Source organism: Grus americana, chromosome 8, assembly GCF_028858705.1.
Source record: "Grus americana isolate bGruAme1 chromosome 8, bGruAme1.mat, whole genome shotgun sequence".
NCBI lineage: Eukaryota > Metazoa > Chordata > Aves > Gruiformes > Gruidae > Grus > Grus americana.
This window is the reverse complement of record NC_072859.1, coordinates 9,329,960-9,356,270: the sequence shown is the minus strand read 5'-3', so window position 1 is coordinate 9,356,270 and position 26,311 is coordinate 9,329,960. Positions and strand designations below refer to the sequence as shown.

At 58.8% G+C, this 26,311-nt stretch overlaps 2 protein-coding genes across 7 annotated transcripts in view; one reads left to right on the top strand and one right to left on the bottom strand.

Annotated features, from left to right (window-relative positions):
* Nucleotides 1-223: 223 nt before the first annotated feature.
* The window catches only part of NOS1AP (nitric oxide synthase 1 adaptor protein), a 46,878-nt gene continuing 20,790 nt past the window's right edge, over nt 224-26,311 (bottom strand). The window contains exons 3-12 of one of the 6 annotated variants that reach the window (XM_054832891.1): nt 15,412-15,504; nt 14,940-15,013; nt 14,267-14,375; nt 13,888-14,029; nt 12,489-12,652; nt 11,782-11,949; nt 8,351-8,516; nt 7,626-7,772; nt 2,488-2,755; nt 224-2,387 (exon numbers count right to left, since the gene is read on the bottom strand). In XM_054832891.1, the coding sequence (XP_054688866.1) occupies nt 1,895-2,387; nt 2,488-2,755; nt 7,626-7,772; nt 8,351-8,516; nt 11,782-11,949; nt 12,489-12,652; nt 13,888-14,029; nt 14,267-14,375; nt 14,940-15,013; nt 15,412-15,504 (1,824 nt within the window). In that variant the 3' untranslated portion in view covers nt 224-1,894. Of the gene's footprint in view, nt 2,388-2,487; nt 2,756-5,240; nt 7,776-8,350; nt 8,517-11,781; nt 11,950-12,488; nt 12,653-13,887; nt 14,030-14,266; nt 14,376-14,939; nt 15,014-15,411; nt 15,505-26,311 lie in introns of those variants that run through there. The other 5 variants (XM_054832890.1, XM_054832892.1, XM_054832896.1 and 2 more) reach the window with 5 other exon arrangements.
* SPATA46 (spermatogenesis associated 46) lies at nt 3,511-5,116 on the top strand. The gene is made up of 2 exons (XM_054832903.1): nt 3,511-3,616; nt 4,242-5,116. Exons 1-2 carry the CDS (start codon nt 3,511-3,513, stop codon nt 4,721-4,723), a joined length of 588 nt encoding a protein of 195 aa, XP_054688878.1. The 3' UTR covers nt 4,724-5,116.

The window sequence follows — 26,311 nt, the reverse complement described above, 5'->3', positions numbered from 1 at the left end:
CCCTCAGCCCGGGCACCGCCAGTCTGCCCCGACGGCTCCCCGTGGCCGTGACACCGAGCCTGGCTCCCGGGACGGGGGGGTGCCTTTCGCAGGCGTCGGGCCCGGGGCTGCTGCCTCGCTCCTCTGCTCCGCAGCACCCAGCAGGTCCCCGGCCGCATCGGGGGGCTTCGGGGCTGTGCGAGCTGGCGCCGGCGGTCCCCTCCCATCAAGGGACTGCTACGTATCAGTGGGTAAAAAAAGAAACAAAAATTTATTGTGCAATCGGCATCTTTTGTCCCTAACTACATGCACATCCTAGACAACATAAATAGAGGGACTGGACCAGCAGTGAGGTTCCCTTGTGATCGGCAGGGTTGGAAGATGCTGGTCCCTCAAAGAGGGGCTACAAGCCCTTGTTTCCATCAACATATACAATGCAGTGAGGGTCTAGGCAGCATACACATATACATACTCATATAGATTTCTGTTTCTGGAGTGGCATCAGCCATGCACAGCATAATCACATTATAGACAGGGCGTGCTCAGCACCGACTGCCAGCCAGCCGCGGGCTTTGCACAGCTCTGGCACCTCCTTCGCTCTTGAGCAGAGCCACCCCAGGAGCCGAGCAGTGCAGAGCCCCGGCACCACCATGGCACTGGGCACGCCGACGGGCAAGGAGGCATGGTGCCTGCTCCCTGGGTGAAGCGATGTGTCAGGCCCATGGCCTCCTCCTCTCAGCAGGACCACAATGGGGTTAGAAGACATTTCTTCAGCCCAACTGCCCTGTGTGGTCCAGGAGGAGCTACGAGCAGAGGTGCCCCATCCATGAGCCCCTAGCCTCCTCCAGTCCCAAACTGGTGTTTGGAGCTTTTCCTCTCAAAGCTACCTTTGCAGTGAGGATGCACATAAAAGCCCTAAGCAAAGTGCCATCTCGCAGCTGCTTCCTTGCACCAGCCCAGGGGTCCACAGGCTGGCTAACATCTCCTGTAATTCATGGGGAAACAATCATACAACAGTATCAAAGGACCGCACGACTTCTTGTGTCCCAGTCTCGTGAAGACATCACCTTCCCAGGAAATAAAGGAAAGCGGTGGCGCTGGCCCGCATGGAGCGTGCTGCCTGCCGTGAGACCAGGAGACAAGCAGAAGCTGGGGGCGGGGACGGGGAGCGTCTCACGGAGAGCTTGACTCCCCCCCAGAGCCCAGTGGCCAGCAGCCGTGCGGCCTCAGGCATCCAGCCCTGCTCCTGCCAGAGCCCGCACCGTGAGCGGGTCTCCTGTGGCTGGGGCTCCGCTGCAAAGAGAGATGGCACTGGGGGGGACTAACGCCAAGGGCTTTCTCCAGAAGGCCTTGGGGATGCCTGCCATCCCGGCTCCCTGGCACTGGCACTAGAGCTGGGTGAACCTGCTGGCGCACCGGGACGGGGCATCTCAGCAAGCACGTGATGTAAGCTGGGACGTGCTCTAGGCTGGGACAACCAGTCCCGGTGTGGAGAACCGTGGGGGACACTCATGGGACACTCGCCCCAGCACAGCTGACAGGGCTGGGAGCAGGCTGGTGTTTCTGCATCCATGCACGAGGACCCAGGCTGCTGAGCAAGCCCACCCTCAGTCCCCAGCTCAGCGTGGCCCCTGCAGACAGGATGGTGGCACCTTGGGCAGGACGGGAGCTTTGCAATGATGGGTGAATGGGCCTGGGATGGGACTACAGAAGCCATGGCAAGACAGGCTGTGCCTCTCCTGGGAACCTGGGGAGAAATGGGGTGTCATGGCTCCCCACACCCCACGCTGGAGCAGCAATGGCTCCTGCCACCCTGGGGCTCCCCCTCTCCAAAATAATGAACCCAAAAGTGGCAGTGAGAGACGTGTCTGGGAGACCCAGCCTCCATGGTGCCCCCATCACGGCTCCCTTGCTGCTACTCAAAGGACAGCAGGTCAGGATGGGGCCCCTCCACCTCCCGGCCAGGAGTGCATGGCTCCGGCGGCCCCGTGCTCCCCAGAGGCTCACGCTCCAGCCCTGGTCTCCGGGAGGGCTTCTCCATGCGGGGTGAGGTCTCAGTGGCCCTCTCGCCCACTCGCCGCTGGCTCTCCAGGCTGCCCTTATGGATGAGGTCAGGCACGGGGAGGGCAGTGGTAGGCTGGTCCCCGCTCGGCTCTGGGGTGCTGGTCATGCTGGGCACCCCAGAGCATTCTGGAGGGGATGGGTCTCTCGTCCCCGGCCACTCCTCTGCTGGGTCAGAGTGGGCTGCGGGCAGTTCGGGGGGCTCCTCCATGCTGCTCCTTGGGCTGGTCCCTGCCGGCTGTGGCGCGATGAGCATGTCCTGCGGGGTCTTCAGGGCACGTGGTGTCCGCTTCTTGGTGACAGGGGGTGGGGGGTCCAGCCGGGGGAAGGTGTCCAGCCCCACAGCCCTGCAAGCACAGAGGAGCAGTGGCATGCAGCCCCACACCGGGGCCCCTCCGGCCTGTCCCAATGTCCCCGCCGCAGGCTGCACGCCACGGGGACACTCACCCGTCCTCGCTGGCCGGCTGTCCCATGCCCAGCACAGCCCCGGCGCTGGCGTTCACCTCCATCACCCCCACGCTGGGGAGGCCGGCCGGCTCCTTGCGGCGCAGGAGGTCGTTCACCTTGGCCCCCACGGCCTTGCCCAGGTTGCGGAGGTGCTGGCTGCCGGCGGGGCGGGAGGGCTGCAGCGGGGTGCCCGCCACGGTGGGGACGTGCTGTGACCGTGGGGTGGGTGCCGTGCTGACATTGGCGTTCTCAAACATGCTCTGGTCCACTGGAGAGGGAAAGGGAACAGAGAGGGGGCGTGAGCCAGGCTGGAGGGGGGACCCCGGCAGAGACGGCACATCCCAGAGCTGCCCACCAGCTCCTAACCCAGCAGCATGGGGGACACAATTTGGGGGACAGGGAGGCTGCTCCTGCAGCCCCGCAGAGGCTGTGTGCAGCCGGGCCATGCCAGGTCTGTGCAGGGCTGTGCATGCAGTGGGGACAGCATGGGGAGAGATGGCGTAGCAGCGAGCCCAGGGCTCCGCGCTGGCGCTGCCAACACACCAAGAGCATCTCTTACCTGACACTGAGCAACTTGGGAAGCAGGTTGTGGAAAGAAAGAGAGAGAGAGAGGTTTTACCAAGGGAATGGGAAGGGGACGGTGAGCCTGTCCCTTCCACGCTGCTGGGCAAGGTGTACTGCCAACCCCCTGCCCAGACCCACCGTGCTGTCTGCAGAGATGGGACTTGTGCGGGGCCCTTATCAGCCAGGCACCCACGAAGCAGCAGGGGTTCTCTGGGGGCACCCACAGAGCAGTGGTTCTCTGGGGGCTCTGCACTTGCCCACCCCACCAAGGCTCCCTCTCCAGCCCAGCCTGGCTGTTCCCTTGCACTGGCCAAGCTCCCCAGAGACCCCAGGGGCTGAGCCCACTGCCCAGGAGCATCCTGCTGTGCACCGTACCCGTGACATCAGCCCTTTGTGATGTCAGCCGATGACAGCATGGGTACCATGGTGCAGGAGCCACACACTGGCTACGCGAGGGTGATGGAGAGCTTTGTCCTGCCCACCATTTCCATCGGGGCCATGCCCCACGGCACCAGGACAAGCAGCCCAGAGGCCCCGTGCCCCTGGGGCCCTGCCAGCCTGCCTGGTGAGCCCGGCACCCACCGGCTGCAGCCAGGCAGCGGGTGCAGGCAGCTGGCACTGCATGGGGGGAGGGCTCCCCCCCGCACCTCCTGTGGCACAGCGAGGGGCTGCGGGCAGACAGGGTGTGGAGGGGTTTAGCTGGGCATATCCTCCTGCATGGGAAAGGTGGTTGGGAAGACCCATGGCAGTGGGTGTTTGCTGGGGACTTGGGTCACACCCCACCTCTGAGCTACACCGGTTTCTCCCCCATGTCTTCCCAGCAGGAATCCTCAAAGCTGTGGGTGCTTCCCCCAGGAGCACCAGCTCAGCCCCCCCATCGCTGCCCCCATGCCAGTGCAGCTCTCCGTGGGATGGCTCCAGCGGGCTGCTGGGTGAGCCTTGTGCTGTGCCGGTAGCTTGGTGCCCACCAGCATCCCGCGCCCACCTCTACCCCTGCATCCTGTGGGGAGAGGGATGGTACCCTCCGTGCTGGGGGAATGTACTGGGACAGAGCTAGCCACCTGTGCATCCTATGGAGACAGAGAGCAAGGGCCCCCAGCACTGCTCCCAACCCTGTGGGGGGGGTCAGGCTCTTGCAGGGACCCCCAACTCATTGCAGACCCTTTCCTCCACAGCCTGTGGCCCCACAGCCCCGCTGGGCGGCGAGCTCCCTGCCCGCACCTGCACCATCTACCGGCCTTGGTTCTCACCCTACAGCTACTTCATGTGCACCAAAGGAGCCACCCAGCAGCACCTGGGCAGCCTCTCCTCCAGCCTGGCCACCAGCACCCAGGAGCCTGAGGAGCCAGATGACCTCTCAGAGATTGTCTGCTCCTCCTCCGGCTCCTCGGACAAGCCCCAGCTCCCTGAGAGGGGCAGACCAGCCAGCAGCGGAGCCAGCATCACCATCCGGGACATCCTCACCGCTTCCCAGCAGCAGCCGGTGCCCCACCACGGCTACCAGTGCATGTCATGCTGCCGCGTCTTCCCCACGCTGTGGTCGGTCAAGACCCACATCCAGCACAGCTCCCAGGAGGGCTACAGCTGCAAGGTGTACTACCGCAGGCTCAAGGCGCTGTGGGAGAAGGAGCACAAGGAGCAGGAGGCTGCAGCCCCCAGGGCGCCCATGTAGTCCTTCAGCCGGGCAGCCGCCGCGGGAGGGCACTGCTCCATCGCTCCTGCCAGCAGCGGAATAAATTGTCTTAGGAGCAGCCCGCCCTGCCTGCCTGCCGCTCTTGCCTACACAACACTTCCGCCATGCTTTAAGAGAAGCTCTTCCCGACTTTTCCTTCCCCAGCAGCCAAAAAATCTCCCGAGCCTCTGAAAGCGCTGCATCTCCGTGGGGTGCTCTGCAGATGTCGGGAACCCCCCGGCACCCTGGAGCTGTCACGTCAGCCCTGAGACAAGCCTGTGCTGTGCAGTGGCTGAAGGGGAAGGCTGAAACCCCTCTGCCCCCAGCAACATTCGGGGCACCTCGCTCTCACGGGCAGCCCGCAGCTGGCACCGCAGGCAAGGGTCCCGCAGGGGAGGATGCTTAGGCCGGAGGGGGTCTGTGCAAGGCCAGGGGATGCCACCGCCAGCGCTGGCTCCCAGGGTGGAAGGCAAGAGAAGTACAGAAAGAGTCAGCAAGAAGGAAGAGACAACAGAAAGCCTTGAGAAATAGAAAGATTTATTTAGCAAAAGCCAGTCGACTAATGACAACACCCAAGGGTTAAGTGCACTTACATTGACAGATTGGTTTCCCAGATAGAGTCAACAGTTAGTAACACGACAGTTGTAGGAAAAGAAAGGACAAAAAATATAGCTATAAATCCCCAGTCAAGGTCCATAACAAAAGTGAGAGGCTAGAGAGGCGTCTCGGAGACGGCGCTGAGCCCACAGCGGTACGGGACAGGGCATGCGGAGGTATTGGTGGCCAGAGGACAGGAGCACCTGGGTCCCAGCCAGCTCCCACTCTGCCCCTCTGTGGCTGGTGCAGGGGCTCCCCTGGACACCAGCCCACTGGTGGGGACGCTGACACGTGGCCTGCCTCCCCACTAGGACTCTCTAGCTCCTCACAGCATCCAGCCTCCTCCTGTGGTGGAGAGTGCACAGCACAGCTCCTACGGACCCCGGGGCTCTCACCCACACCTCTCTCCTCAGCAGCCCTCAGGCCCAAGGGGACCCGAGCAGAAGGAAGCGATGGACCTTCCTCAGCAGCAGGGCGAAGCCCTGGAGGAGAGCTGGAGCTCGTGCCTGGGAGATGCTCAGCTAGGGGTTAGGTGCAGGCAGATCTAGCAGAGACAGAGCTGGGGAAGGCAAGAGCAGAGGGAAGCAACAAAGCAAAGCAGAAGCAGGATAGGAGGGTGGATGGGGAGGAAGACAACTGCCCGCCTCATCGAGTGTTTCTGCAAGGAGCAGGGGGGGGACATCAGGACTCTGGCTCACACCCTTCAGCTGTGGCCTCTTAGAGGCTGTGGCAACAGGCAGCTGATAAATGTGCTTGCAGCAAAGAGCCAAGTTCTGGATCCCTTGGAGGCTCCCACAGATGCTTCAGCTATGGGCATCTCAGGGTCTGGTGGGGGATCCCGAGATCTTGGATTCACTTTTTTGGAGGGTGCAAACCAGAGCGATGAAGCAGCCACCTGCAGAGACCAGCAGTCTGCTCCCTACTGAGGGGCGGCAAGTGTGTCCATCCCTGTGCACGGCCGATGCCAGCACTGCATCCCCCAGCCCTGGTCCTGGGGCAAACAACTGCTTGGAAATGGGAGGGTTTGTCTATAAAGCAAAGCAGGGAGTTTGTGGTGATGGGGGGTGCAGGGAAGTGCTTGAAAACGCAACTTGAGAGCACCAGAAAGGCTTTGAAACCTGGCAGCCATGCCAAGGAGCCCAAGGACTGGACGATGAGGGGAAGGACACTCCATGTCCCCGTGCTGCATGCCCTGGTTCCCTGCTCCACACCGAGCCATGCCTTCCTCTTCATGCCGCAGCCCGGGAGAGGAGCAGGCAGCACCCGCACACCCTCCACCTGCCTCAGGCAGGGACAGACTCTGTCCTGGAAGAGCCACAAACACTACCACAAACACTGCCTGTGCCTGGCCACCCTGTGTGACCTCGTCTCACCTCTTCGGCTCCTTCCTGAGCTTGTTCCCACCGTCCCCCGCTTCCTCACCTCTCACTCGCACACCCACGCCGACAGTGCACCGTCACCAACCCTACACACCCCGCTAGCATGGCCTGGCTTCGTCTCCCACCCTCTGCACCACGCCGAGAGCCAGACCCCCTGCCAGCGGCTCTGTCCCTGCTCACCGCCCCAGCGCTGCCTCCTCCATCCTTCTCGTGCCTGCTCCCTACCCGTGCCTGTTCTCTCATTGCCCCAGCAAAAACCTTCATCTGCTCCGCTGCTCCCCCCTGCAGCAGCACCAGCAGCAGTGACTAATCCGGCAGAGTCCAGAGGGGCCCTTTCCTTCTGCCTGACCTCGAAACACAGCTTGCATGGGGACGGGGACCGGGGGCTAGCACAAGCAGCTGTCAGCTCGCTGTCCGACGTGAAGCGGGGATGCTCCAGCTCAGCACACAAGCCCATGCACGCTGGAGCACGGCACGCCCGGCGCACCCCCTCGGCACGGCTCCGTCCTCACCTCCGCACGCCCCCCGGCTGTGTGCTGGAAGCCTCGCGCTCCATCCTCCACCCCCTCTCCCTCCGGGCTGTCCCGTCCCTGCCAGGGCCAGGGGGCTAGAGCCAGGGTCCATCCCAGCTCCGGCGGGTCCCGGCTGCTCCGCACCACCTCCTGCCGACCCCTACACCGCGATCTCATCCTCCAGGCTGTCGCCCAGGTCCTGCCTGGGCTGGACGTGGAGCAGGCGCGGGGGTTCCTCCTGGGACCAGGAGTCGCGCTCCTCGCTCTCGTCCGTGTTGGACTCGTACTCGGAGGCGATGCCCGACTCGCGGAATTTGATGAGCTCCAGGCTGCCCAGCGCCGGCTCCGAGGCGGGTGGCCCCGAGTCCGGCAGAAAGCGGTAGCACTCCAGCTTCACCAGACAGTCGTTCCTACCTATGGGGCTGCCCAGGGCACTGGGGAAGCCCGAGCCGGGGCCCAGCGGTGGCGGGTGGGTGTCCTCGGGCTGCGGGGTGGTCGGGTCGCAGAGGACGGGGAGGGCATTGGAGCGGAAGGTGATCTCCAGCAGACTGTCCTGGGAGCCTGCTGCAAGAGAAGGGCATGGCTGAGAGGCAGGCAGTGCCACCCTGGCTCATCCAGGCGATCCTCGTCCACCCCAGCTGGCTGCAGACTGGCCAGAGGAGGACGGTCTGGGGCCATTTGGGTGCCAGCCTCCCCACCACCACCGTTTAGAGGGGGTCATTTGGTGCTACGGGTGCCAGGAGCTGCTGCTGGCCAGCAAAGTGCCAGCTGGGCAGGATAAAAAGTTATCCGCCTCCCACCCCACTCCTGCAGGGAGTTGATGGCCACGTCTGCTGGAGAGGAAGGTCAAGGTGGGGCTCTTGAGCAGGTAAGGACTTGGCCTAGACCATGCAGCCACTGGGGAAAGTGGACATACAGCCAATGGACGTACGTGCCTGTCCACACAGCATTCCCCATGCCCCTTCCCACGCTGCATGCAAGCACCCTGCTGCACACACAAGCCAGGCCAGAAGGGCATTGCGTATTCCCCCACACAAACGCACCAGAAATGCACAAAAACCCCAAGAGAAACACCCACACGCATGTCCTCCACAGACCCAGCTAGCCGTGAGGGGAGAGGAAGGGGCAGGAGCGCTTACTGGTGGTGTTCCCTGCCAGCTTCAGCTCCAGCTCCTGCACCTGTTTGACCAGGAGCGAGATGTGCTGCAGCAAGTCCTTGTTCTGGAGCAGGAGCTGGTGCACGCGAGCCTGGGCCTCCAGCCGCGCCGCTGCCTCCGCGGCCAGCTGGTCCTTCAGCAAGTGGACCTGTGCGACAGGAGAGGGTGGGTGAGCGTGAGGGAGATGCTGCTCAAGGGCTGAGAGCTTCAACTCCGGCTATCCCCGCTCCTCCACCAGCGCTCACCAGCACCCCCCCCCAAACCATCAGATGAGGCAGCCATTCCCTGAGGGGATCTGCAGACGTGATGGGGAGAGTGGGGGCAGGCGGCGGCGTCACACTAGGGCACGCTCAGCAAATCCAGCGCACGGTCCCCTGGCCTCTCTGATGGAAAAGCCCGAGGCTAATGAAGGTGGCGCTGACCGAACCGTCGGTCATGCACGCGTGCCACAAAGGCATGAGGGAAGGGTAGCCCAGGAAGAAGCCAGATGGATGCAGAAGACACGCTCGACTGACTGGCTGGTGCCGCTGGTGCACGAGGGTGCAGCCACATTTCGCGAGCCGGCGCTGGCCGAGATGTCTCTCTCTCCGGGCAGGTTTCCCAGAGACAGCGTTTTGCGCAAGGCAGGGTCCTGCCAGCGGCGCCCGTCGCTAGCAGGGGCTGGAGCATCAGAGCTGCCCCGGAGCTGCCGGCGGCTCCGGCTGCGACAGGCACGACACACCTGGAGCAAGACAGATGGCAGAGCGCTGCTGAGACACGGCAGCTCTGGGGACATGAGCTGGCTGCTCATTCTGGCCCTGGGAAGCAATGCCTGGGCGTTAGCCGGTGGGAGCCCACAGGCAAGAAGTCCATTGATTTTGGCACAAGTACCCATACATCAACATCTGTATCACCAGCACCGCGTCGCGGAGGGGGATGGGACGCTGCTGGGTGAGACCGGCCGGGAGCCCTTGCCCAGGGGCAGCGGGGGCAGCTCTCTGCTCTGCGCTCGAGCAAGGAAAGCCCCAGGAGCGTGCTCCGGACAAGGGGACAGCAGTGCAGAGCCAGCCGGGAGCCACGCCGGCTCAGCATCCCCTTCTACCACCCACCCGCCGCTCCAACAAACACTCCTCTCTCCAGCAAGGACTGAGCCAGCCAGGCTCACAGGGAACCAAGAAAAACATAGATTTAATGCAAAACACCCCACCCAAAACTAAAAAAAACCCCAAACCAAAACCAAACAAAAAAACCCACCCAAAAAAACAACAAAAAAATTGGCAGTTTTACCTTGGTCTAAAAAGTGACCTTGGGGAAGAGGGGGGAGCTCTCTGCAGCCTCCCAAAGCTGTGAGCTGCTCTTGTGGCTGTGGGGTCCTGAAAGCAGCACAGCTGGAGGCCACCTGCCCTCCTGGATGGCTACCAGGAGGCAGCGCGGGGTCTGCTGACAGGCAGGTGCTGCCTGCTGTGTCCTGTGCTGCCTGCAGCCAGCAAGGCAGCAGGGCAGCGCCCTTGGCAGGGCAGCGCTGGAGCACAGCGAGCTGGGGGGGCGGCGGGAGGCTGGGACTTGCATCTGTCCATGAAGCCAGACCAAGGGCAAGGGCGTGCAATACCTTACGCTCTGAGCAGGCAGCACAGAGCCTTTTTGTCTGCCTGCGGGCCCCCAGCCGGGTGAGACGCCCCACACCGCCGCCACGGGACCCGCAGTCACCTCCCTCCTCCTGCCAGCGGCGGGACAGCGGGGCACAGCAGCACGGTGGGACTGGGACCCTCTGCCGAACGCTGGTGGGCGAAGCAGAGGCCCCGCGCCGAGCCTGCAGAGGTGGAATCGCAATTAAACGCTAAGCGGGTGCCAAAGCTCGGTGCTGGCAGCGTCAGCCTGGAAGTCATCCTTCCTCGCAGCTGTCTCCACCACAGGCGCCCGCGGCAGGGCCCAGGGGATACTCAGGTGATGCCAGGAGAAGACGTGAGCAGAGTCGAAACATCACGTCGTGCAGAGGGGCAATGGCTCGTGCCACCAGCCCCCCGGGGACAAGACCCAGGAAGGACTCCTGGCCTGAACCCAGGAGAAGGAACTTTCACAGCTATCTGGAAACACCTCGCAAAAGCAAGCCTCAGGTCAACGAGGGGACTAAATGGCATCTCATCCTCAGCCAAGTAATTACAGGCCAAGATAATTACAGGACGGTCCCAGTGGCTATAGACCCAGCACAGATCCCAGGCGGCACAGTGGATCTCCCGGCTTTGTCAGTAAAGAATTAAGCCTGTGCCCATCACCACACGTTCAGAGACAAACCGACTCGGTACTTTTTGAGAGAAGATAACAAATGCCATTGACAGAGGTGTTGATGCAATGCATTCAGTCATCTGAGAGGCATCTGACATGTTAAGTCCCAACTTTTTCATTAATAAATTACAATGATACAGAATCACCACAGCGTGCGCTGAAGGGATTAGAGAGCAGCTAAGTGACGGCTCCTGGGACAAGAACCATCCTGGGGCGGGCCGAGGTCCAGAGCAGGGCGTCAGCCCTCGGAGAGAGGAGGATGAGGCCACTGGCTGCCATCCCAGGAGCCAGGCAAGAAATGGCATTACACTATTTCAGATTTTTTTTTTTTTTTTAATCTGGAAGTAGGAAGAAAAAGAAATCGCCGCTGCAAAGCTCTGCAAGTACACAAAGACTGGGAACTGCTGCAGGTGAGCAGTCCCTGCCACAGAGGGACCCGGCTTTGCCTGGCAAGCTTGGGCCGTAGCAACCCTATACTTGGGCAGACATAAAGGACTCCCTGAGCATACAGGTCCCTCTTCCAGAGGGGAAAGCAACTTCCCAAGCCCGTGACCCCAGAAGGCACGCGGGCTCTCGGGGCAGCAGCTCGGCCAGAAGGAGCAATACCGATTTTCTGATGTGAGAAGAGGAAAGCTGCGGGAAAGCACAGAAAGGCTGCTGGAGCCGATCACTCAGGCCAGGAAGAAAGTCGAGCAATTGCAGAGAGCTCTGCGAGGGGTCAGGGAACAAGGAAAGCTAAGGTAATGAGTTGGATAAAGTGGCCAGAGCTGCTTAAATGAGAAATACCTGCATGGAGAACGAGTCGGCAGGGGCTAACGCTGAGGCATCACAAGAACACAGGGGCCAAGAGATCAAGAAAGCCGGTGGCACGCAGACCTAACACTAATCCATCTGGGCTTAACGGAGCCATCGCTGAGAGCCAGGGCACAGCGAGCCATGCCAGGAAAGCGTGACAGAGCAGGCTGTGCTGCGGAAAGAGAGGGGACGCTGCCCAGCCTGCCCCCACGCCCTGGTGTCAGGGTCCACCCCGGCTCAAGTCGGGTCCCCACCCACGCTTGTCCCCCTCCAGGCAGGGGATGCTCCAGCACCGAGGGGCTCAGTCTCGCACCCCAGCCCTGCCCCTGCCCCCAGCAAAGAGTGGAGGGGAGAACCTGTGCCACGGCCACTTGCGTCTGCTGCTGCTGCTGCTGCAGGAGCTGCTGGAGAAGCTGCATTTGGTGGTGGGCAGAGAGGGGCGTTCCCAGGTCAGGCAGCTGGGCAGACGAGGGCAGCAGCATCTTGGGTGACGCAGTCAGGATATCTTCAGGATGGAGGCAGCCCTGCAAAAACACGGATGTTGAAAGTGTGATCTCATGCCCCTTGCCATGAAGAGCTTCCATATGGGCGGAGGCACAGAGCAGCCCCCCAGAACACCCAGGAAAGAAGCTGCTGCATTCAAAGCAAATGCACGCTTTGCTGGGGGTGCTGAAAAACTTTGAAGATGGTATTTTTTCAGTTTTGGCAAAAGCCCAAATACTTTTGTAGAAAATTCCCGAAAAGGCTGATGCTTCCCATAGGAATCTCCACTGTATCAAAAAAGTCTTTTCTTTTTTTTTTTTTGGTGGAAAAAAATCCCTATCAGCTCTGACCCAGACGCTTTCCGTGTGGCTGCACATAGCTGAGCCTCGGCACGGCGCGCTCTGGGAGCGCCGCGGGCCCCGAGCCAAAGGGCAGCCCTGCGGTGGCAGACGGCTTTGATCTGGGAGCCGGGGAATGCTGCACAATCCCTCCTGATCCCCGGGCCCCCGGGGCTGCGCATCAGAGCCGTGGGGCCAACGCCGCGCCGCGCCCCAAAAGTGGAGGGCAGGGACCCACGCACCTTGGCATCGGCGTAGGCGCTCGCCTCCTTGCCCACGGCGTCGAGGTCGGTCACCCCGCGGCTGAAGTCGAGGATGTCAGCTCCGGGCAGCGGCAGCTCCACAGCATCGATGTCCGTCTCCTCCGCCGAGGCGGCCGCCCTCTCCGCAGCAGAGAGGCGGCAGGCTGTGAGAGCGGCGTCAGGGGGGAGCGCAGCCCGCTCGGAGCGGGAGCTTGCTACGACGCACCCGTGGTATCGCGAGTGATGCCCGCCGGTCCCCATGGCCCCAGTGCCACCCACCCTCCAGCTCCAGGGGGAAGCAGGTACAGAGCGACACGGCTGCACTTCCTGCTGCCACCTGGGACAGGGCTTGTGGCTGAAAACACGCCCGGCCCCAGCAAGCCAAACCTGGGGAACAGCTGCCAAAAACCCTGGTGTGGGAGAAACGGGCCATCGAGAGCAGAAGACACAGAGAAAGCTAAAGAAAGGTAAACAAGAGATTACGGGGGGAAAAAAACCCGGATGCTCAGAAATCCCCAGGGCACTGTGTATTGTGGCCAGGACATCGTGCAGAGGAAAACCAAACAATGACCGGTCCAGGGCAGCCCAAGGATTAGGTCATCACGACAGTGCTGGTTGCAGAGGCCAGTAGGAAACTGCAGCACAGCCCAGGCTGCTCCTATTGGGATGGGGGACCCAGCACGGGGCTCAGGGCAGGCAGCCCACACACAGACGGGCAGCAGAACCCACCAGCACCCTGACGTGCACTAGAAGTGTTTGACCAACCTCTTGCAAAACCTCTGTCTCCCCTGCAGCACAGCTGCCAGCACCGAGGGCCCCACAGAGCCCGCGGTAATGGGGTGACCCAGCAGCCCCCAGCCAGGAGCATCCCTGCACCCTCTGCCCACAGGGCTGAGAGGGGAGAAGGGGTCTGCCCGCAGCCCTGGGAGCTCGATGCAAGAACCTGAGCACCGCTTCATACGCGCAGGGAATTGCAGAGGCGGCGATGGACCGTGAGCTGGGTCCACGGCAGAGAGCCGGACCCAGCCCCGCACGCGCCTCGGGACGTGGGGAAGGTCTGTACTTAGGGCCTCTCCTGCGGAAGCAGCGAGGAAATGTTTGCGGCGTGTGCAGCCGAGCGCAGAGAGTATTTAGGCGCCCAGCAGAGTCCCGGGCGCTGCTAATGGGCTCCCAGCAAGGGGGATGTCTGCGAGGATGACGGCTATCACCTAGTGAAGGCTCCTTGCTGGGCAAGATCCCAGCTTGAGCCCGAGGCGCCGCAGGTCAGATTGCTGTGCTAATCCGTTCCCCACAGGTGTCAGTCAGCAAGGAGCAGCGTGGGAAGACGGTGACTCTGCAGACCACCTCTGCCAGGCTCCAGGACCCTCATGCCACCCCTGCCTCTGCCCTCGCAGAGTACCTGGGACATCCAGGTCGTCCCCGTTCCTCTCGCTGTCTCCGTCCTCCTGCCCGTCCGCGTTCTGCTGGGTGTGCTGCAGGCTCAGCTTGTGGCAGACCTCGAACGCCTGCCCCACAGTCCGCACGATGCGCATGGCTTGGCTCTGCGGGGGGCGAGGAGAGGAGCGTAACCTCAGCTGCCCCTGCCTGGCGCCCTCCCCAGCCTGGCACGGCTGTCGGGGGTCTCTGCGCTGCCGCAGAGACTGAGCACGGCCGCAGGCACCAGAGCTCAGATCACTGCAGCGCTCTGGGCTGCTGCTGCAGCGCAGCGCCACGGGGTCCTGCCCCAGCCGCCCCACCGAGACCCCACGATGGCATGATGCACAGCCCAGCATCTTTACCTTCTTCTTGGATTTGAAGACGTTGCACCTGAAGACATTGCTAGACCCATCCCTGGCAATGTAGCTGAAGATCTTTAGGTCCTGGGAGTCGTGCGACACATAGAATATCCTACAAGGACAGAAAGGAAAGGAGGACATCAACACGCACCCAGGAGACTGCCAAGGCCACAGCCCGCGCTTCCCAGGGCACAGGGTGCTGGCAGATGCCCAGCCTCTGCAGCGCATCCCCTGCTACAGCCCATCAGAAATTTTTTTGGCAGTAGTTTTGCCTCAGCTGGGAAAATTAGCCTGCTGACTCAGCAGCAGCAAGCATTTTGCGAAGGCAGGGTGGGGCTTTCTCTGCTGAGCCCCCAGGGGCAGAGCCGGAGGCCCAGGAGCCCTCCAAGGACCGACAAGAGCAAACCCCACTGGGTCTCCTGCCCCCCGCCCCGGCTGGGGCCCTTTCTCGCTCCTGTTTGACTTCCCCAGGACACAGACGCCCCGTGCTCTTAGCTTTTGCCAACAAGATGGATGAAGAGAGCTGGGGACTTTCGGAGAGCACAGCAAGCGAGGGGAGCTGCCCTCCGCAGGGACGGCAGCAGCTCTCCACGGTCAGCCCCCAGCACGGCGCAGCGTGGGATAAACAGCACCGCAGAGCCACCCAAGCCTCCGTCCTCTCACCGGGCAGGCTTACCTGTAGATGGGATCATGCATAACGAGCATTTTGTTCTCATCCCAGGCCCATTCTTTTTTCTGCAATGAAAGAAGCTGAAAATGAGTACGTCAGATGCTGCCCTTGAGATCAAGGACAGGGCAGAGACAGTCCAGGGACAGACCCGGGAAGTTCTTCTCTCAGCTCTGCTGCTGCTCCCCTGCAACCCTTCGCTGAGGGCCACATCCTGCTGGAGATCAGCGATGTCCTGCATCACCTCCCACGGGGCCCCCCAGCCCCTTCTACACCCACATCAGGACTGGCTCTGCCACCCTGTGGGAAGATGGCTCATCCGTGGCTGATCCCAGCCCATCCCTCCCTCTCCCAGCCCATCCCTCCCTCTCCCAGCCCACCGGAGTTTCCCAGAAGTTCAAGGACGCTGCAGGTCCCTGCACTGCAAGGGGAGGGCTCCCGCTGCAGGGGCACTGCTGCCCCAGGGACCAGGGCTGCCTACCTTCTTCTTCTTCTTCAGAATGACCTTCACGCCATCCACTGACACGATGAGACTCACTTTCTTCTTCTTGATATTCTTGGCTTTAAACTCATACTACAGGGTATGGAAGAAAACAGATGAATTAGCCTTCCCGTGCCAGGAAAGCCGCAGAGTCTCCGACGGGAAGGGGTGAGAGGGACACAGAGAGGTTTCCCAGACCCCACGTGCCTCCCTGAGCACATGCCCGCATCAGCCCATCCATGCTAGGACAGGAGAGGGGACCTTTTTGCCCCCAGCGTCCCCATGCTCAGCACCCAGAGGAGCACACCCTGTAGCAATCCAACTCCTGGATGGGGATAACGTTTTGCTCAGCCCAGGATGCTGCTGGAAATGCTAACTTGTTCTTCAAAGGCGCTCGCTCTGCCCCTCCGAAGGGCCGTACCTCCTCGGAGAGGGACCGCCACCTCCCCAGCCCTGCCAGCCCCCGGGGCTCCGCAGCCCGGCTGGGATTTGCCCCGCTGGCTTGTGGCCATTGCTGAGCCCCGGTAAGGGAAATGGCTCTTCAAGTGAGGCTTTTTTTGGGCTCAGTATAAAACTGAAGATGATTGCTGAGGACTCTGTGAACCTCTCCAGGGGAGATGGGATAATGCAATTACTCACTTCAATTAGAAGTCACTGGACAGGAAAAAAACCCCACAGGAACTTACAAAGATCAGTGACTAAACACAAAGCTCTGGTCCGGCCCGGGGAGAGAACGAGATCCCCCAAAATCCAGCCACTTTTGCATTTAAAGCTGCGCAGGCGGGGAGGGGGTGGCGGGGGAATAGGCTAGATGCGCCATTTAGGCTGAGCAGCCTCCTGCTGTGGGACTTTTGGGGAGTCCCATAACCGGTCTACCACAGATGCACCCACATCAGGTACCTGGTGCGCTGGTCCCACACGCAGGGTGCTGTGCACGGCCGTGGGGACGGATCCTCTGCACCCGCCCAGCGGCAGCAAAGCCCTGCATCCTACACCTCGCACGCCCAAGGAAGAGGAATTTAATTAATCCCCTCATCATTTCGCCTGTCTCTCTGCAGAGGGAGCACGGGGCAGGCGCCCCGATGCAAAGCCCTGCCTCCGGTCCGCGCCGAGCCTCGGCGTGACATTTCCAGCGCTGCATGATGTATTAACTTTGGCAGCCGGAGCCAGCAGGCAGGAAAAGCTGCTGGCCCTGACCTGCGATCCAACGATAAAAGGCCTGAAAGTACAATTCCTCAAAGCCGTTTCAAAGTCGCCGACGGGGACGGGAGATACAGATGAGTCAGGAAACAGTGGGGGGAATGCAGCTCTGCCCTCCCCAGTGCACACACCCCGCAAGCCTGCCCAGTCCAGGGCTGAAGCCATGGTGATGGCTGGAGAAAGCAGAGCTCAGGCTCCCACCATGGCTACAGCCAGCCTCAAAATCCCCAGCACGTACCCATATGCTGCTTGCAGGGCTTGTTCCTCACGGAGGAGAGTCTCGTCAGAGTCCCCGATCAAAGAACCCACTGGGGTGGGTTTCCAAATCCCATCTCTCATATTCCCCTTCCCCATCGTTACAAGCAGATGTGCAACTGCATCCAAGAGCCCCCTCTCCGCGCCTTGCTAAGACAACAGACCGGTACGGAGATGACAGCAGTGATCTGGTACCTAACACTAAAGAAATGTCTTGATTCAGCTCTGAAAAGGTGAGCTCCAGCCCAGCTACCTTGGATTAATTAACCCAGCACCTTCTGAAGCTCTGCATGCAATTTTTTCCAGGATCCGTGGGCTGAGCAGGATGCTCTCCACAGCACCCAGAGCGACCGCACGGCACCTTGTGGAGCTGCAGCCTGATTTATTGGTCCTAACGATCATTGATTATAAACTTCAAGTTGCATGTCCGAGCTGCTGAAGCCATGGGGTTTCTATTCTGGGCCACCCCAAGCACTAATTAACGTGGGCTTGGAAGAGACAGCAACCCTGAACAATATCTCAGGGTTAGAGAGACTATTTTTAGCCTGGTTTTTGGGTGAGTAACAGCCCCAGCACAGCAATGCAGACAGGCCAGGATGTTTCAGCAAAGATTCTACCCAGCCCCGGCACACGTTTCAGGGACAGGACCGATGCAGAGCTCCTCGGAGAGGCTTCCGCAATCCCCGGCTGCAGGCAAAGCATTGTGCCCGGGCTCGCCCCGAGCCTGGCAGAGGGCAGGAAAGAGGTTTTGCCTCTGCCGCGCTGAAGCCGAAGTCTCCTCACGCTGACGGCTCGCGGCAAAACTCCAGCAAGAACCAAAGGGAGCAAAGAAGTCAAATTCTCAGAAGGGTCGACTGGCCGGATTTGTTAAGCCTTTCCATAAATCCAGGCCTTTATCCCGACGCGGAGGCGAGACCCAAGCCGCCTTGCAAGCCTGAGCCATGCGCTTAGAGAGCTGTTGCACAGCCTGCCCCAACCAGAGCTCGTTACCGCAATCACTGCAAGTCCAGATACATTTCCCATGCAACAAAGCGCAGCTCTAGCCAATAAAACGCTAATGAACTCATGCCCACTGGGGATCTAATGAAACGCTAACCGTAATTTAATAACAAATTAGCAAGGAAGAGGATTCAATAAAACGGCAATTCAGCCGAGCTGCCTCTCGCATCCCCGGGCTGCGCGGGGCAGGCACGCCGAGTCCCGCAGGCCAGGAGATGCATTGCCGATTTTGAGGGGCTTTCAAATTTGAGTTTGGGTAAATAGGTGCAAGGAAGGATGAAAAGCACCCAGGAAAGAGAGGCAGCAGGCCAAACCGAGAGGCAGCACGTGCTGCTCCGCAGAGCCTGGCACGCCGTTGGCGCGCTGCGATCCCCCTGCGCACAGCCGCAGCGTGCAATTTGCTCTGCCTTGTTCACAAGGCTCATATTCAGCAAACCAGAGGGATCTCGCCCCAGGTAGTAGCTCTGGCTAGGGTCAAAGGAGCATTAGGTTTGCGCAGTTCCTCTAAGTGAGTTTTGAGCCACAGAGACTGTAAGGGATGAACCCAAAACTGCGCAGGGCAGAATCTGTGCTCAGACCTGCCGGCTCACGGCGCAGCAGTTCACATTTGCAGCGACAGCAGCCGCCACGCTCGGCCCCGCTCAGTGCCCTGCCGTGCCGGGACGCTGCTCGCTGGCTACGGCAGGAGAAAGGCACGTCCCACCACAAGTCCTTGCACACCCCGGCAAGCCCCTGCAGCTCCCGGGAAGGCAGCGGCTGATGGTCGCAGTCAGCCCGGTGAGGCACCAGCGCCCTGCGTGCGCCCTGGCTCTCCCCAGCTCAGGACGGGTAGCTGGCCCTATGCTACCTCCTCGGACTTCTCCGAAGCGATGACGAATGCTTGCCATTAGCAGAATACAGATGACAGCATGAGCTTTTTATGCTTGAAGACTGCTGGATGTCTCAGACGGTTGCACGTTGACAGGACCTGCCCTTGCTAACGCCTGCCCTGCAAGCCCATTTACTTAATGGGGCCACGGAAAACCTCTCTCTGTATGACTGATCAGGACCTCCCTGGCTTGTAGCTATTCTTGACCACGGCTCTGTCTGCCCTGGGCACAGAGATCTGCCGGGTCTGCCCACGTTCGTCAACATTCCTCCTTCTGCTGCGTGTCTGGAGAGATAAAGCTTAAGAGAGATGCAAAGCACTAGGGTTTTAGCTTCCCCTGTTGCTGGGAGGAGACTGGGGGTGATGGCAGGGTTGGAAATGCCACCGAAGAAACCCTGAGATGCTCTGCACAGCCACAGCAACTGCTGCTGCATCCAGAACCAGCGGGCACTGGCTGACCCAGAAAAGAAGAAAACCGGCACGTTTCCGAAGACATTGGACCGATGTCACACAACCCTGGCTGGGAATACATCCTGCATCCCCAAAGGCGCGCTAAAAATCACCCCATCCTGCTAACGAGCTTCTCGCTGAGCCAATACAAAACTGCGTGCGTGGCAAAGCAAAAATGGGGTTTCTCAAAGCCACCAGCATGGGACCCGCTCTGCTGCCGGGGGGGCGGACAGGGATGCTCGGGGGAGCTTTGCTGCCCACCGCACCAGCGGCAATAGGAGTGCCTCTGTCATCGGGTGCGGGCAGCTGGGTGACAGCGATTCACCTCGCGCCCTCTGGATATCACGTTCTGATCTGAGGTGAAAAACCAGGAGAAAAAACCACATTTCCCTCCGTTGAGGGAACCAGGATGATAAGCTCAGCTACCAACGGCTCCAGCTCGGAGAGCGGAATCCCAGCCTACTGTTTAATAAAGAAGTGATACAGAATTAATTATCCAGCTTGGGATCAAGGAAGGAAAGAGGATTTGTGCAACTTCCCCGGGATCCCCTTTGGTTTCACACCACGTAGCATTTCACCGTAGCACTTAAAACTAACTAAACGGTGTAATGGTCAGAGGAGCTTTCTTGGCCTTCAACCCAGGTAGTTTGCCCATCTTGGACACGATTCTGGATCTTTAAATATCTGTAATAATCCTACAAGTCTGGGTTAATGATTTTAATTCTAGGCTATAGCAACGTGGCAATCCCAGATGACAGATAAGAAATAATTTTAGGGAAATACACAGGAAATGGAAAGAGCAACAGAGAAACCTGCCTGCTCCTGGACTTGCACAGCTCCGCAGCCAGTCTCCAACTGAAGCTCTAAGCATTCTACTAAAATTTTTAAGCAGAGATTAAAAATGGACATCTGAGATATGCCGAAGTTAAAAAAAATATTCAAGGAAAAAAGTAAACATGGTCTCACTAATGAACAACAAGTATTAGATCACTCATAAACGCCAACCAGCTAAGACGTAAATAAAGATTATCCCTTAATTCTACACTGCCCACAAGAAAACATGTTCATCTTCTCAATTAGAAAAGAAACATCTATTTCCTGAGATAGCACGAGAGCCTTAGCATTGGCCTCAGGTTAGCCGGAGTCTATTTTCAACATCTGCCTTTTATGCAGAGTTCACTATTTAAATAGCTTTAGATGGAAAATAAAGCCAGCTGGTCTATGCATCATTGCACAACACATTCCTACTGGCAGAGTATGAAAATTGCCCTTTCTGGAAAAGAGAATAACATATGTTGCTTAATAGAGAGCGCATGTAACCTTGTCAGCTTAGAGTAAAATTATGCATGAATCCGAGTGTGATGGGTACGTGTGAAAATCATGGAAAACTCAGCGTCCTTAGAAACGTGTCGCCCATTCCTGCCGCGCTGTTTCTACACAGTAAAAGTGTAAGAAAACTTGTAACCACGCGCTGCATGCCAGGTTAGGCAGATGAGACACGCCTTGCTAGATTCATCATCCCCCCACATTCACAAGCATCTGAAGAAGGTTAACCTGAACAAAAACGCCCTCGCTTCATTCCAGCCCATCTAAGCTGCAGCAGGCACAGATTTAAGTCTGCCCAACAGCACTCTCCATCAGTAAGGGATGGAACCAGGAATGCTCTACGGTCAGATCGTGCCAGCAGAATACAGATAAACAGAATTTTTTTAAGTGGAAGTTCCCCTAAATGTCCCTGTCCCCTTCCATCCTCTATCCCCCTCCTCCTCAAAAAAAAAAAAAAAAAAGGGGGGGGGGACGGTTTACAAGCTTGTGCTGGAGAAAGAGCAGTGGTCTGAGAATTCAATTAATAGGGAAAAAGCAATTTCCAGAAAACTCATTGCTACTCTGCTAGCTCGGGAGGCAGGAGAAAAAGATCTGCTGTAAGAAAAAGCTTAGAAGGGGATGTATTTTTTGCCAGAAAACTAAATTTCTTTGTGTTTGTACAGAAAGGACATGAAACTCTTCAGCAAAGCCAGATCCCACAGAGCCACCTTTGCCGAACACGAAGGGCTGGCCGGCAAGGACGCGAGCAGCCTGAGCTCCGGCCTCTGCCTGCCGCGATGCTCCCGCAGCTCTCCCACGGCTCCCGCAGCCTGCTTCATCCTGGGAACGACACCGCAAGCGCCGGGCTGGCACAGTCCCTGGCACGGCGCTGGAAGCTGGTGCCCACCTCCCCTGGTACCCCATGGCAGCTCCTCCTCGCAGCTGGTCGGCACAGCAGCTCATAAAATACCTTCAGAGTTAGACTTTAACCCGAGGTCAGGTCAGGCTAACGAAAAGACGTGGCAGACTAGCAAAGGCTTTCCCAGCACTTTGCGGGGAGAAGCGGTGCTGTTCGCTTGACGAAGAATGAACTCGTTACAAAATGACAGCTGAGCTTGAGTTCAATCAGCACAGGCTCCGAGAATTAACAACCGAGGGGAGGAAACCACGTACCTGACAATTTCTGCTGCTGAAAATACAGGGAATGAAAGTAAATCTCAGCAGCGTACAGGAGATCAGGCGTAACCCGCAGGAGGGAAGCCTGAGAAACCTTGCTGGGATCCTAACAGCAGTAATTGGGAGGAACGGCAAACAGCAGCGCCGTGCAGGGGACCAGGATTTTGCTTTACTGAACTGCCCAAGGAAACGGCGCCAGCACCGGTGCCCTCGGAGGACTCACAGCCGCCTGTGCGGGAAAGGGACCCGGACTGGGACATGGCTCTTTCCTGACCAGGGGGGCCACGCTGCCCCAGGGATGGGCACGGAAAGCAGGGAGCAGAAGGAGCAGGAAGGCAGCACTTGGTGCCTGCTAGCCCCTCGTGGGGTAAACAGCGCCCAGAGCTCAGCGCCGGGGTCAGCGCCGGGAGCACACCGCAGCCAGGAACGCCTCTTCTCTCCTTTAGCCCCATCTGGCCCTTTGCTAACGGGAGGACGAGTGCGACTTCCAGCGCTGGAGGGGCTGCACCACGTTGAGGTGGGCAGCGCGGCGAGCACAGGACCGCGACACGCCTGTGTGTCCCGTGAACCGGCAGTTTCTCGGGCCAAAAGGCCGGGAAAGCCCATGTCCAGGCGAGATGCATGCTGCGCCCAGCCTGCCGGGTGCCGAGGTGGTGTGCGCTGGGGCAGGCGGCACGCGTACGGGATGTGTCAAAGGCAACCGTGCCTGGTAAGGACAGGCAAACTGCAAGGGCACTGTGCAGGATGAGCCGGAGATGTTGTTAGAATCGTGCAGCACAAGCCCAGGCACGCTTACGTGGGCAAGGAAGAGGCACAGAGAAAGGCGTCCCGGATGAGTTTCAGCATGGAGCGCTGGCCGTCCAAGAAGAGCCTAACCATTTCAGCAGAATGAGAGAACATGACCAGTATCTCTAAATACAGTGGCAGAAAGAAAAGAACACTGGAGAGGAAAAGGGAATTGTGCTTTGGCACAGCAGCAAACAGATGCAACCTGGCCAGGAGTAGCCTCGCAGGTCAGAAGAGAGTCCCCGACCACCCGAGCCGCATGGGTCTGGGAATATCGGGGTGGTCTCCAGCAGACAGCTGGGCACAGTCTGCCTCACGGCAGGGAATGGCGGCAGCCACTGTCCCGAGAGCCCGGCTGTCAGGTGGGAAGGCAGCAGAGAGCCGGGGTCCTGCTGGCAGGGTAGCCAGGCGTGGAGCATCGCTCCCTCCTGCCGCCCTCGCTGCGGGTTGCTGCCCCGAAAGCAGAAAGGCACCTGCCAGCCTGCCCAACCCGCATCTCCGCTGTGCATCGCCCCAGCTCTACTGGGGCAGCAGCAGATGTCGGGGGACAAAGCGGCCAGAAAGCAGGATGCGTCCCAGGAGGGTGGTCAGCTTCATCCTAGAGGCATTTCTGAACAAGGCTTCACAATAGCTGACAGTCCACTGTTTCTGGGCTGCGCTTTGAGCCCACAGGGGACTCAGGCTTGCTGGAGGGGAGCACGCTGGAACACCTGCTTAGCCTGCTAACCTGATCAGCAATACATGCACTAAAGCCCATTTTTAGAAGGCTGCCTTAAGCCGCCCTACCAAAGCGCTGGGCTGCTGCCTGTGTCTATCGAGGACTCCCCTTTGCCATGGGCAGGCGATCCCATTGCGGCTCCAGCGAGGACGCGTTACCACCCCAATTCCCACGTGCAGCTGTAAGGTACGTGCCCAGCCGTGGCCATGCCCACGCGCCGGCAGGGTGCTCGCCCATGGGATGCCAGCCACATCTCCTTGCTCCCTCCCGGGGCTGGGAGACAAAGAGGCAAGGACAGCGGGGAGATTGGGGATCCCTGCAGTGCGGTCACTTTGCTTGCGCTCCCCTCGCCTGCTGCCAAAACGTGAGACAAAACCAGCCTGCAGTGCTCGTGTCTGCAGAGGGGACGGCTCCCATCACGGGGCACGGAGTCACAGAGATGTTCGGGGGCAGGACCAAGGTTCCCACCGGCTCCATCGGCAAACCGCTGGCACCGCACGGGCAGACACGCTGGACACCCGTCTGCCACCCTGCCAGCTCGGGGTTTGAGCTGCTCCTCAGGCTTAAATTTCCCACGTCATCCTGTCCACACCCCAGTGCTGGTGGTTCTGCCAGCAGCTAGACTTTAACCAAAGGGCATGGTAATTTGGAAGGGGTGGAGGACTCATGAAGTATTGGATGCTCGTTCTTGGGCTTAACGATGCTTTTTAAAACTCTTCCACAGTTCCTCAGAAGTTTGCATTTGCACATACGCGAAAATATGGCTCTGAGGTGCATGTGTTCATCTGAAATAAGATATTATTTTGGTTCGTACTGACAAGGTCAGTGCCTATTTTCTCATCCAACTTCGGGTTTAATTTTGGTAACCGTCTGTGATGGTCGCGAGTACTGATGGGTATAAATGGGAATCAGTCTAAAAATACCCATGTTGTGAGAGCAGAGGAGCAGAGTTAAGGTTGCTGCTTTGAAACAATCCGTGGATCAGAGCATACCCATTTATCACATAAAATATGTTTTCCAATAACATTGAATATTTCACAATAAATTCCTTCTGCTCAGTTTGCTATTTCCTACCAGTATCAGAGAGCTGCCCGGATCCGCTTCCTCCAACCTCCTCTCACTACCTCCAAGTTTCACGAGCTGAGCTGCCAAACTGGGACACATACGCAAGCCATCTTCAGTCTAAGCAGTTTTCACGGGAATCTCAGAGAGCTCAGAACTAGTAACAAATTAAATCAATATCAATCATAGGGTTAAATGGATAAAGTTCCTCTAGGTAACACCTTATTCTCACCTCTCCTTTTGCAGACTTCCATTTACAAGGTGATTTTCTTCTCTTATAAGAAACCCTTAGGGGATTCACACTTCCCTGTCCCAGTCTTAAGGGTTTTTGGTTGCGTTTTTTAAACCTTAAAAACAGAGATTTAGAGGAGATCTGAGATACATCAGTATATCCTCCCCTCTCAAGACAGCTTGCAGCCGCTCCGCATGCCGCGGACGCCCAGCGCTGCGCGGGGAGACGGGATGCGGTGGCACGGCGCACGCGAGGGATGCGGCCGGCGCTGCAGGAGCAACGCGTCCCAGCAACTTCCCCCGACTCCACCCAGCAGCGCATCAAAGCCAAAAACAGGTCCCTGTGCACACTCTACTGTTCACTGGGGCTTAACTAATACCAAGCTTATAAGAGAAAGCCGGGGACCCCGTCCCAGCACAGCAGCGACAGCTCCGAGTGGGAGCGACTGCTCGTGGGTTGGAAGAAGCAACGTCTCTCAGCCAGGCGTGAAGGTCGGTGGAGACGGTGCCACAGCCTTGAAAAACATCTCTGAACCCCTTTCACAAATCCAAAGAAGTCGTAACAGCACGGACCGGACCTGCGTGGGAGACGGCGAGCTCCCGCCCGCCTTCACACGCTGCCATCTCCAATGAACCAAGCGCGGCGTGTGCGAATTAACCGGTGCGTGGGTGCGTACGGGATACTGGTCGAACTGGTTGCAAAAATCACCAGGCTTTGAGCTGCTCCCTTCAGTTAATGGAAACAAGGAGCGGGCTCTGCGCGCATCTGCAGGCACTGCTGTCGCACTGCTTTTCGCAGCCCTGGAGAGGCAAGACAAGAGATGAGCTGCACACGTTTTAATATTTACCACCTGTTGCTAAAAAAAGCAGAAGCACATTCCTTGGAAACCCCACATCTGACTGGAATTTGTGGTATTTTTAATTAGATACGCATTGGTTCGACCTATGCAGACAACGGCGGCGAGCGCACAAGCAGCTTGGCGATGGCTCCTCGCGCTTGCCCTCTGAAGAAGGTAAGAAGGTACAAGAGCCTAGACATGGCCTCTACTCATCCGGGCTACAGCGGGTTTGAACCCGTGTGCTAGCCAGAGCTCGGCTTAAGGAAAAGCACGGCCATTTGCAGCAGTTTAGTCATGCCCGTTTACAGCACTCCCTAATTAAACTGCTGCCTCTTTTCTGGCACAGGCAAGACCCGATGCCCTGGGGACCCCGGGCACCTTCCTCCGCCCCAGCAGGAAAACAAAAGTCCTGTACTCCAGATGAGCTTTCTTCCCCAAACGCTTTCTTTCTAAGACAGACCCTACCTCAAGGCAGCTGAGATCACCCCCACCCGCGCGGAGGGGGCAGGATGCAGGGCTGACGCCGCAGAAGAGCGCAGAGTCACCCCAAATCCACCCCCAGGGCGGGTGACAAAGAGAGGGCCACCACAAGAACATACCCACGCAGCGCTTCAGAAAGGCGTCAGCTCAGCAAAGCGAGCCGAATCAGAACACGGCGAGATTTACGCCCCGAGTTGTGAAATACCGGACTTAATTTTGGTATTTTTTTACTGCTCTCTCCCACAGTCGCATAAAAAGCTTGAGTAAGACCAGTTGAGAAGGCAGATGAGAATAGCCGAGCAGAAGAGCAACGACAAACTGAAGGCAGGCAAGCTGGTAATACTGTAACTAAATTAGCAATTACGAAATTCAGACAATTAATAAAGAATGAATGAGCAGCAGCATTAAACGCTTAGCACATCTGAAACAAGGCAGCCCTGGCAGGCTCGTTAGATGCCAGTGATGCTCACTAATGTTTCTGGGTTGTAACCGGAGCAAAAAGGTAATTTATTCATATCACACTTCTTTCGT

Excerpts from the sequence above, each read along its gene's own strand:
- SPATA46 (XM_054832903.1), top strand. The coding sequence starts at position 3,511 with ATGGAGAGCTTTGTCCTGCCCACCATTTCCATCGGGGCCATGCCCCAC. Across the intron at positions 3,617-4,241 it reads GGGCCCTGCCAGCCTGCCTG|CCCCGCTGGGCGGCGAGCTC; the intron begins GTGAGCCCGGCA and ends GTGGCCCCACAG.